General features: G+C 42.5%; 1 protein-coding gene across 3 annotated transcripts in view; it reads right to left on the bottom strand.

Moving 5' to 3' along the window:
* Positions 1-675: 675 nt before the first annotated feature.
* FNTA (farnesyltransferase, CAAX box, subunit alpha) overlaps positions 676-11,761 on the bottom strand; it is a 49,789-nt gene continuing 38,703 nt past the window's right edge. Inside the window, exons 8-10 of one of the 3 annotated variants that reach the window (XR_013525687.1) lie at positions 2,724-2,873; positions 1,580-1,751; positions 676-1,300 (exon numbers count right to left, since the gene is read on the bottom strand). Coding sequence is in view for 2 of the 3 variants with exons in the window: in XM_008979420.4 (XP_008977668.1) it covers positions 1,178-1,300; positions 1,580-1,751; positions 2,724-2,780 (352 nt within the window). In the remaining variant the exon portion in view is untranslated. The remainder of the gene's footprint in view (positions 1,301-1,579; positions 1,752-2,723; positions 2,874-11,761) is intronic. The other 2 variants (XM_008979420.4, XM_002807490.7) reach the window with 2 other exon arrangements.

Here is an 11,761-nt window from a genome sequence, read left to right as displayed (position 1 = left end):
GGATACGTACCCAGTAATGGGATTGCTGGGTAAAATGGAATTTCTATTTCTAAGGCCTTGAGGAATCGCCACACTGTCTTCCACAATGGTTGAACTGGGAATGTACTTCTAAAAGATTAGGCAATTCTTCTGTGAGATATTTATAAACCTGAATAAACCCTTTGAGTTCAAATTACCTTGAGTGGATTTTCTCACTTTCAGTCAAGAACTGACCAATTCACATTTTAACTTTTCCTCCAATATATCATGTTCCTAAGTTTAAAGTTTTATACCAATATTTTCTTCTTCAATTGCTTTTCTTTTTTTTTTTGAGACGCAGTTTCACTGTTGTTACCCAGACTGGAGTGCAATGGCACGATCTCAGCTCACCGCAACCTCCACCTCCTGGGTTCAGGCAATTCTCCTGCCTCAGCCTCCCGAGTAGCTGGGACTGCAGGCATGCGCCACCATGCCCAGCTAATTTTTATATTTTTAGTAGAGACGGGGTTTCATCAGGTTGACCAGGATGGTCTCGATCTCTTGCCCTTGTGATCCACCAGCCTCGGCCTCCCAAAGTGCTGGGATTATAGGCGTGAGCCACGGCGCCTGGCCTTCAATTGCTTTTCTAAGCTGAGACAATGTGTCTTATATAATTATAGTTAAATGCTATTAAAAAATCAAACTACTGTACCACTGTTTTTAGATACAGCTATAATTTTATTACAAAACTGTTCTTTTGGCATTAGTTGGTTACAGTGATAGCAAGATTCTGTGAGTGTGCAGACCACCTCTGATGGAACCACTGTATTCCCTACTTACTGAACCAAACTTCGGCTACCTCATATCCATTACATACAAGTAACCAGCAGTCATTACTACTAAAAATCCTGACACATGTACCACTGAGGGAAGAGTTGATGCTAAAGGATTAGATTACATGTTGATAAAACTACAAAAGTTCCTTTATGGGACTTTTGCTTTCCCCTCCCATCCAATGACTTTGCTTTAGAAGAATCACATTACTTAGAGCTAGTCTGAGCAGCAGCAGCACCCAAGGAGCATCAGTTCTTGTTAAAAAGCAATACCTGTATGATGTACTTTTACACCACAGGCAAAGGGAAGGATCACTCTAGTTTTAAACTCCTGCATAGATTCCCTTAATACAAAAAAGCATTCCATCAAGTTCTTCTGGATGGTATTATTGCTGTACATTTGTTGGTGAGTCATTTTCTGTGCTGTGTTTGCTTTGCAGGGATCTTCCAATGTATCTCCAATATTCCTTTCTAATAGTGTCCTTTTCTTTAGCTAGGATTTCACATAACTGAAAACGAAAAATAAAAATTTATTAAAGTAATATGTAATCCAATCTCAAGGGTAAATGCCTTTGAGCCAATACAATTTAATTCAGATCACATTCAAATGTGACATGCTGTCAGAGACACAGGCTGTGTTCCCAAGTGATGTAAATGCTGCCCCTAACCAGAAATAGCCTTGTTCTGAATTCTGAGTAACAATGTTGAAAGGAGGCATGAATATTAGTGGCACTGGGCAGACCATTCTGAGATACGAAAAATGAAAGCACCGAGCCCCACCAGCTTACCTCTAATGCTTTATTAAGAATGTCTTCCTTATTGTCACATTGGTTTTCCAACATGTCTTCATAGATATCCACAAGAAAGGCAATTAGGTAGGGGGAACTATGACTTGGTTGTAAATCAAGTAATTGATTTAACAGATTAGGATATTTGGAAAGACCACGATCCTGCAAAATCCTAAAAACAACAACAAAAAACAAACACTTGATTTTGTGAAGGAAGAACAAAAGCAGCAGAAAGATTAAGAGAAAATAAACCCTGAAACACAAACAAGAAAGCAAGAGTTATTCCGAATGAATGAGGCTGAAACTATAATGACACTTTTAAATTACATGAGTTTTATCATAAATAATTAGATAATTAAGAGCTGGCCAGGTGCAGTGGCTCATGCCCATAATCACAACACTCTGGGAAGCAGAGGCTGGGGAACACTTGAACCCAGGAGTTTAAGACCAGCCTGGGTAAACCAGCAAGATCTCATCTCTAACTAAATTTTTTTAAAAATCAACCATGCCCAGTAGTGCCGCCTGTAGTCTTGGTTACTGGGAGGCTGAGGTGGGAGAATCCTAGAGCCTATGAGATCGAGACTACAGTGAACCATGATCATGCCACTGCCCTCCAGCCTAGGCTACAGAGTCAAATCCTGTCTCAAAGAAAAAAGAATAAGAGCTAAGTAGAATTAAGTTTTAAAAAATGAAGTTTAAAAGTGCTCATTTATAACTTAATCTGTACAACATGCAAAATAAATCATCTTAAAAAGTGAAGGACAAAACCAGGAGAGATGTTCTTGTGTTTTTTTTTTTGAGACAGGGTCTCTGTCTAGGCTGGAGTGCAGTGGTATGATCTCAGCTCACTCTTACCTCCACTTCTGGGTTCAAGCAATTCTCATGCCGCAGCCTCCCAAGTAGCTGGATTACAGGCATGTACCAACATGCTCAACTAATTTTTGTATTTTTAGTAGAGATGGGATTTCACCATGTTGGCCAGGTTGGTCTTGACTTCCTAGCCTCAACTGATCCTTCCACCTTGGCCTCCCAAAGTGCTGGGATTGCAGGCATAAGCTAATGTGCCCGGCCTTCTTGTCTTTTCTTGAGATGGCTTCTCATCCCTCAAGCTCTCCAGATACTACAGGCCCCTCCCCTGACATACCTCCAAGGATGACTGGTTCCATACTTCGAGTTCTTTGAGCCTAATTTCCTTGAAGACCTTTAAGTTCAATAAGGAACTAGGTTATGTCAGTGGCCAGGCAAGTGAAATCTTTTCTATTTGAGGAGTAAGTTAACTTGTAGGTGTTAATCTCTAGAAACAAAAACAGAAAGGCTGGCTGTCCATTGGAAAAATCTTCTTTTAAATTAGCCTGCTTTACTGTGTTCCTGAGCCAAGCGGAGCCTGGGGGTGTTATGTGTTCCATTCTTTGATATAAAGACTACAGGATTTGGCCAGGTGCATAGGCTCACACCTGTAAACCCAGCACTTTGGGAGGCCAAGGCGGGTGGATCACGAGGTCAAAGAGATCAAGACCATACTGGCTAACATCATGAAACCCTGTTTCTACTAAAAATACAAAAATTTGGACTTCCACCAAGATGGCCGAAAAGGAACAGCTCCGGAGTGCAGTTCTCAGCGAGAGCAACACAAGACAAGTGATCTCCGCATTTCCAACCGAGGTATCAGGCTCATCTCAATAGGACTGGTTGGACGGCGGGTGTAGCCCAAGGAGGGCAAACCGAGGCAGGGTGGGGTATTGCCTCACCCAGGAAGTGCAAGGGGACACAGAAATCCCCCTCCTATGCAAGGGAGGCCATCAGGGACTTTTCCAGTCACTCAGGCTCAGATATTGCACTTTTCACATGGTCTTTATATCCCACAGACCAGGAGATTCCTGCTGTTACTGACAACACCTGCCCTGCAGGTTTCCAGCACAAAACTGGGTGGCCATTTTGGCCGGTACCTAGGACACCTGCAAGACAGAACCGCCCATTCCCATGATAAAAAGGGAGCTGAAGGCAGGGAGCCAAGTGATCTGGCTTGGTAGGTCCCATCCCCACAAAGACCACCAAGCTGAGACCCACTGGCTTGAGATTTTCCGCAGCCAGCACAGCAGTTTGTGTTCGACCTGGAACGGTCAAGCTCAGTGGGGGTAGAGGTATCTGCCATTAATGAGGCAATTCTAACCTTCCCTGTAAAAACAAAACTGCAAGGATGTTTACACAGCAGCTGGGCACAGCCCACAACAGCTCAGCAAGTCCTCTGCAGGCAGACTGTGACTACACTCCCTCCTTGCTCAGCAGGGCATCTCTGAAAAAAGGCAGCAAAACATCAGGGACTTATAAATAAACCCCCACCTTCCTGGGACAGAACACCTGGGAAAAGAGGCGGTTCTGAGTTCCACTTCAGCAGACTTAAACGTCCCTACCCAGCAGCTCTGAAGGGAACAATGGAGCTCCCAGCACAGCACTTGAGCTCTGATAAGGGACAGACTGCCTCCTCAAGTGGCTCCCTGACCCCTGTATATCCAAAGAGACACTTCATACAGCAGCACTCTGGCTGACCTTTGGCAGGTACACTTCCAGAACCAAGCTACCAGAGGAAGAACAGGCAGCAATCCTTGTTGTTCTGCAGCACCCTGCCCCCGCCCCCGGGTAACTCCCAGGCAAGCAGGGTGTGGAGTGGGCCTCCAGCAATCCTGCAGCAGAAAGGGCTGTTAGAAGGAAAACTAAAAAACACAAAGAAATAGTTTAAACATCAACAGAAAGGACATCCACTCAGAGACCCATCTGAAAGTCACCAACTTCAAAGACCAAAGGTAGATAAATCCATGCAGATGGGAAGAAACCAGCACAGCACAAAAAGTCTGAAACCACCAAACACCAGAATGCCCCTCCTCCTCCAAGGGATCACAACTCCTTACCAGCAAGAGAACAAAACTGGATGGAGGATGAGTTTGACAAATTTACAGAAGCAGGCTTCAGAAGGTGGGTAATAAATTTCTCTGAGCTAAAGGAACATGTTCTAAACCAATGCAAAGAAACTAAGAACCTTGAAAAAAGGTTAGACAAAATGCTAACTAGAATAACCAGCTTAGAGAAGAAAATAAATGACTTGATGGAGCTGAAAAACACAGCACACAAACTTCGCAAAGCATACACAAGTTTCAATAGCCAAATTGATCAAGCAGAAGAAAGGATATCAGAGATTAAAGATGAACTCAATGAAGTAAAACAAGAAGGCAAGATTAGAGAAAAAAGAGTGAAAAGAAATGAACAAAGCCTCCAAGAAATATGGGATTATGTGAAAAGACCTAATCTACGTTTGATCAGTCTACCTGAATGTGACAGGGAGAATGAAACCAAGCTGTAAAACGCTCTTCTGGATATTATCCAGGAGAACTTTCCCAACCAAGCAAGGCAGGACAACATTCAAGTCCAGGAAATACAGAGAACACCACAAAGATATTCCTCAAGAAAAGCAACCCCAAGCCACATAATCATCAGATTCACCAGGGTTAAAATGAAGGAAAAAATGCTAAGGGGAGCCAGAGAGAAAGGACAAGTTACCCACAAAGGAAAGCCCATCAGATTCACAGCAGATCTCTTCGGAGAAACCCTAAAAGCCAGAAGAGAGTGGGGGCCAATATTCAACATCCTTAAACAAAAGAACTCTCAACCCAGAATTTCATATCCAGCCAAATTAAGCTTCATAAGTGAAGAAGAAATAAAATCCTTTACAGACAAGCAACTGCTGAGAGATTTCATCACCACCAGGCCTGCCTTACAAGAGCTCCTGAAGGAAGCACTAAACATGGAAAGGAACAACCAATACCAGCCACTGCAAAAAAAATACCAAATGATAAAGACCATTGACACAATAAAGAACTGCATCAACTAATGGGCAAAACAACTAGCTAGTATCAAAATGGCAGGATCAAATTCACACATAACAATATTAACCTTAAATGTAAATAGGCTAAATGTCCCAATCAAAAGGCACAGACTGGCAAACTGTATAGAGTCAAGACCCATCAGTGTGCTGTATTCAGGAGACACATCTCATGTGCGGAGACACATCTCATGTGCAAAGACACACATAAACTAAAAATAAAGGCACGGAGGAAGATTTAACAAACAAATGGAGAGCACAAAAAAGCAGGAGTTGCAATACCAGTCTCTAATAAAATGTCTGGACTTTAAACCAAGAAAGATCAAAAGAGACAAAGAAGTCATTACATAATGGTAAAAGGATCAATGCAACAAGAAGAGCTAACTATCCTAGATATATATGCCCAATATGGGGAGCACTCAGATACATAAAGCAAGTTCTTAACTACCTACAAAGAGACTTAGACTCCCATAAAATAATAGTAGGAGACATTAACACTCCACTGTCAATATTAGACAGATCAATGAGACAGAAAATTAACAAGGATATCCAGGACTTGAACTCAGATCTGAACCAAGCAGACCTAATAGACATCTTACAGAACTCTCCACCCCAAATCCACAGAATATACATTCTTCTCAGCACCACATTGCACCTTCTCTAAAATTGACCACATAATTGGAAGTAAACCACTCCTCAGCAAATGCAAAAGAATAGAAATCGTAACAACCAGTATCGTAGACCACAGTGCAATCAAATTGTAACTCAGGATTAAGAAACTCACTCAAAACCACACAACTACATGGAAACTGAACAACCTGCTCCTGAATGACTACTGGATAAATAATGAAACAAAGGCAGATATAAAGCTGTTCTTCAAAACCAATGAGAATGAAGACATAACGTACCAGAATCTCTGGGACACATTTAAAGCAGTGTATAGAGGAAAATTTATAGCACTAAATGCCCACATGAGAAGCTAAAATTGACACTCTAGTATCACAATTAAAAGAACTAGAGGAGAAGATGGCGCTGTGAGAACAAGCCAGGTTTGGAGCTCTCGTTGAATCCGCGGAGAGGTGAGTCGGAGCTGCATTTCCAGACTGATCTTTGTTGCCCACAGAATGGGGAAATTCCCAAGTATAAAGGAGACGCGGGACGCCAGGCAGTACCTCTGCCTGGTGAAGCCGGCAGCCGGGGTGGCGGCGGCCGGCCCTACCCAGCGCTCCCCACAGGGCGCGCTTGTCCGGGTGCCCTGTTGAACTGGCAACCTGAGACTTGAGAGGGCTGGACTAGAGACTGAACGAGACTTGGACAGTGGGCCAGCCCAGAAGATTGCAGGGACAGAGCGTTTGGGGTAGTCCAGTGGGATGAACAAAACCGTGATTTCAAACGCTCCCCGTGCAGACGGTCCGAGACGGTCTGTGGGGGAGGGGCGTCCACCATTACCGAGGCAACCCGCCCCAACTGAGATACACGCCCACTGCTGAAGCAGCCAGCCGTAGCCGAGGCAACCCGTCCCTAGTGAGATACACACCCACTGCTGACGCAGCCTGCTGTTGCCAAGGCAACCCGCTAAAACAGAGAGACTCCGCCGCAGGGCGGAGCCTGTGGCGGAGACCGCAGCAGAACAGCAGAGCCTGCAGCAACAGGGCGAACCACCCAACAGCAGGGCGGAGCCTCGGCAGGCAAACAGTGGCTAGTCTGCCTCCTAGCTGGGCAGGACACCTCAACAGACATCCAAAAATAAAGTCCAAACCCCCCAACACAGAGCATTTGAGAAAAAAAGGGTTTTTTTAATGAGCTCTGTTGCAGCAGAATCAAACATAGCAGCCTAACAGCCCTGAATGAACAACAGAGCTCACAGCTAAGCAATTGAGCTCCTATAAAGTACAGACTGTCTCCTCAAGCAGCTCCCTGACCCCTCTATATCCAAAACACTGACATTCGGCAGGCATCACCCTGGGACAAAGATAGCAGAAAAAGAAACTGGTAGCATCCCTCACTGTGCCACAGCTGCTATAGATGCACCCCAGACAAGCAGGGCCTGAAGTGGACCTCAGCAGTCGTACAACGAAGGGGCTAGATTGGTAGAAGGTAAACCAAGTAACAGAAATACTTCATCATCAACAATCTGGGTGTCCACTCAAGAGACCCAACCGAAAAGTCAGCAACTACGCAGACGACAAGCGGATAAATCCACAAAGATGGGAAGAAACCAGCGCAAAAAGGAGGAAAACACCCGAAACCAGAACACCTCGCCTCCTACAAAGGACCAAAACTCCTCAACAGCAAGGGAACAAAGCTGGACAGAGAATGACTGTGACAAAATGACGGAATTAGACTTCAGAAGGTAGATAATGAGAAACTTTTGTGAGCTAAAAGAACATGTATTAAATAAATGCAAAGAAACTAAGGAACTTGAAAAAAGATATGAAAAAAGATTTGAGGAAATGATAAGAATGGATACCTTAGAGAGGAATATGAATGAATTAAAGGAGCTGAAAAACACAATACGAGAACTTCGCGAAGCATGCACAAGCTTCAATAGCCGAATTGACCAAGCAGAAGAAAGAATATCTGAAGTCGAAGACCAACTCAATGAAATAAAATGAGAAACCAAGATTAGAGAAAAAAGCGCAAAAAGGAATGAACAAAGTCTCCAAGAAATGTGGGACTATGTGAAAAGACCTAACCTACGTTTGATAGGTGTACCAGAAGGGGACGAAGAGAATGAATCCAAGCTGGAAAATACTCTTCAGGACATCATCCAGAAAAATTTCCCCCACCTAGCAGACAGGCCAACACTGAAATGCAGGGAATACAGAGAACACCACAAAGATATTCCGCAAGAAGAGCAACCCCAAGGCACATAATCGTCAGATTCAACAGGGTTGAAATAAAGGAGAGAATACTAAGGGCAGCCAGAGAGAAAGGTCAGGTCACCCACAAAGGGAAGCCCATCAAACTTACAGCAGATCTCTCAGCAGAAACACTACAAGCCAGAAGAGAGTGGGGGCCAATATTCAACATTCTTAAAGAAAAGAACTTTCAACCCAGAATTTCATATCCAGCCAAACTGAGCTTCAGAAGTGAAGGAAAAATAAAATCCTTTGCGAACAATCAAGAACTCAGAAATTTTGTCACCACCAGGCCTGCTTTACAAGAGTTCCTAAAAGAGGCACTACACATAGAAAGGAACAACCAGTACCAGCCATCACAAAATCACACTAAATGCTAAATAGCATCAACATAAAGAAGAATCTACAACAACTAACAGGCAAAACAGCCACTTAGCATCAAAATGGCAGTATCAAATTCACACATAACAATATTAACCCTAAATGTAAATGGACTAAATGCAAAAATCAAAAGACACAGACTGGCAAATTGGATAAAAAGCCAAAACCCATCAGTGTGCTGTATCCAAGAAACACATCTCACATGCAAGGATACACAAAGGCTCAAAATAAAGGGATGGAGGAAGAATTACCAAGCAAATAGAGAGCAAAAAAAAGCAGGAGTTGCAATTCTCATCTCTGATAAAATAGACTTTAAAGCAACAAAGATCAAAACAGACAAAGAAGGCCATTACATAATGGTAAAAGGATCGATACAACAAGAAGAGCTAACGATCCTGAACATATATGGACCCAATGCAGGAGCACCCAGATACATAAGGCAAGTTCTTAATGACTTACAAAGAGACTTAGACTCCCACACAATAATAGTGGGAGACTTTAACACTCCACTGTCAATATTAGACAGATCAATGAGATAGAAAATCAACAAGGATATCCAGAGCTTGAACTCAGACCTGGAGCAAGCAAACCTGATAAACATTTACAGAACTCTCCACCCCAAATCCACAGAATACACATTCTTCTCAGCACCACATCACACCTACTCTAACATTGACCACATAATTGGAAGTAAAGCACTGCTCAACAAATGCAAAACAACTGAAATCATAACAAACAGCCTCTCAGACCATCGTGCAATGAAGTTAGAACTCAGAATTCAGAAACCAACCCAGAACCGCACAGCTTCATGGAAACTGAACAACTGGCTGTTGAATGTTGACTGGGTAAACAATGAAATGAAGACAGAAATAAAGAAGTTCTTCGAAACCAATGAGAACGAAGACACAACATGCCAGAACCTCTGGGACACATTTAAAGCAGTCTCTAGAGGAAAGTATATAGCTATAAGTGCCCATATGAGGAGAATGGAGAGATCCAAAATTGACACCCTATCGTCAAAATTGAAAGAGCTAGAGGAGCAAGATAAAAAAAACTCAAAACCCAGCAGAAGACAAGAAATAACTAAGACCAGAGCTGAACTGAAGGAGATTGAGACACGAAAAACCCTTCAAAAAATCAATAAATCCAAGAGCTGCTTTTTTGCAAAGATCAACAAAATAGACAGACCACTAGCCAGATTGATTAAAAAGAAAAGAGAGAACAACCAAATAGATGCAATAAAAATGATAAAGGGGAAATCACCACAGATTACACAGAAATTCAAACCATCATCAGAGAATATTACAAACAACTCTATGCACATAAACTACTAAACCTGGAAGAAATGGATAAATTCCTGGACTCCTGTGTCCTCCCAAGGCTAAACCAGGAGGAAGCTGAAACTATGAATAGACCAATAACAAGGTCAGAAGTCGAGGCAGCAATTAAGAGCCTACCACACAAAAAAAGCCCAGGTCCAGACGGGTTCACAGCCAAATTCTACCAGACACACAAAGAGGATCTGGTACCATTCCTTCTAAAACTATTCCAAACAATCCAAAAAGAGGGAATCCTTCCCAAATCATTTTACGAGACCAACATCATTCTGATACCAAAACCCGGCAGAGACCCAACGAGAAAAGAAAACTTCAGGCCAATATCCATGATGAACATAGATGCAAAAATCTTCAATAAAATATTGGCAAGCCGATTGCAACAGCAAATCAAAAAACTTATTCATCATGATCAAGTAGGATTCATCCCGGGGATGCAAGGCTGGTTCAACATACGCAAGTCTATCAACGTAATTCACCACATAAACAGAACCAAAAACAAAAACCACATGATTATCTCAATTGACGCAGAGAAGGCCTTTGACAAAATTCAACAGCCCTTTATGCTAAAAACCCTCAATAAACTCGGTATCGATGGAACGTATCTCAAAGTAATAAAAGCTATTTATGACAAACCAACAGCCAATATCATACTGAATGGGCAAAAACTGGAAGCATTCCCTTTGAAATCTGGCACTAGACAAGGATGCCCTCTTTCACCACTCCTATTCAATATAGTACTGGAAGTTCTAGCCAGAGCAATCAGGCAAGAAAAAGAAATAAAGGGTATTCAAATAGGAAAGGTGGAAGCCAAATTGTCTCTATTTGCAGACGACATGATAGTATACCTAGAAGACCCCATCACCTCAGCCCAAAACTTCCCGAAAATGATAAGCAACTTCAGCAAAGTCTCAGGATATAAAATCAATGTGCAAAAATCAGAAGCATTCGTCTACACCAATAACAGACTTAAAGAAAGCCAAATCAAGAACGAACTACCATTCGCAATTGCTACAAAAAGAATAAAATACCTTGGAATACAACTCACAAGGAACATAAGGGACCTCTTCAAGGAGAACTACAAACCACTGCTCAACGAAATCAGAGAGGACACAAACAGATGGAGAAACATTCCATGTTCATGGTTAGGAAGAATTAATATCGTGAAAATGGCTATACTGCCCAAAGTAATTTACAGAATCAACGCTATCCCCATTAAGCTACCATTGACTTTCTTCACAGAACTGGAAAAAACCACCATGAACTTCATATGGAACCAAAAGAGAGCCCGCACAGCCAAGTCAATTCTAAGCAAAAAGAACACAGCGGGGGGCATCACACTACCGGATTTCAAACTATACTACAAGGCTACAGTAATCAAAACAGCATGGTACTGCTACCAAAACAGAGATATAGACCAATGGAACAAAACAGAGGCACCGGAGGCAACACAACATATCTATAACTATATAATCTTTGATAAACCTGACAAAAACAAGCAATGGGGCAGGACTCCCTGTTTACCAAATGGTGTTGGGAAAACTGGCTAGCCATGTGCAGAAAGCAGAAACTGGACCCCTTCCTGACACCTCACACTAAAATTAACTCCAGATGGATTAAAGACTTAATCAGACCTGGCACGATAAAAACCCTAGAAGGAAATCTAGGCAAAACTATCCAGGACATAGGAGTAGGCAAGGACTTCATGAACAAAACACCAAAAGCATTGGCA

The sequence above is a fragment of the Callithrix jacchus genome, chromosome 13 (assembly GCF_049354715.1).
Source record: "Callithrix jacchus isolate 240 chromosome 13, calJac240_pri, whole genome shotgun sequence".
In the NCBI taxonomy this organism is placed as follows: Eukaryota; Metazoa; Chordata; class Mammalia; order Primates; family Cebidae; genus Callithrix; species Callithrix jacchus.
The sequence above is the reverse complement of the archived record's forward strand: the minus strand, read 5'-3'. Positions and strand labels throughout refer to the sequence as shown.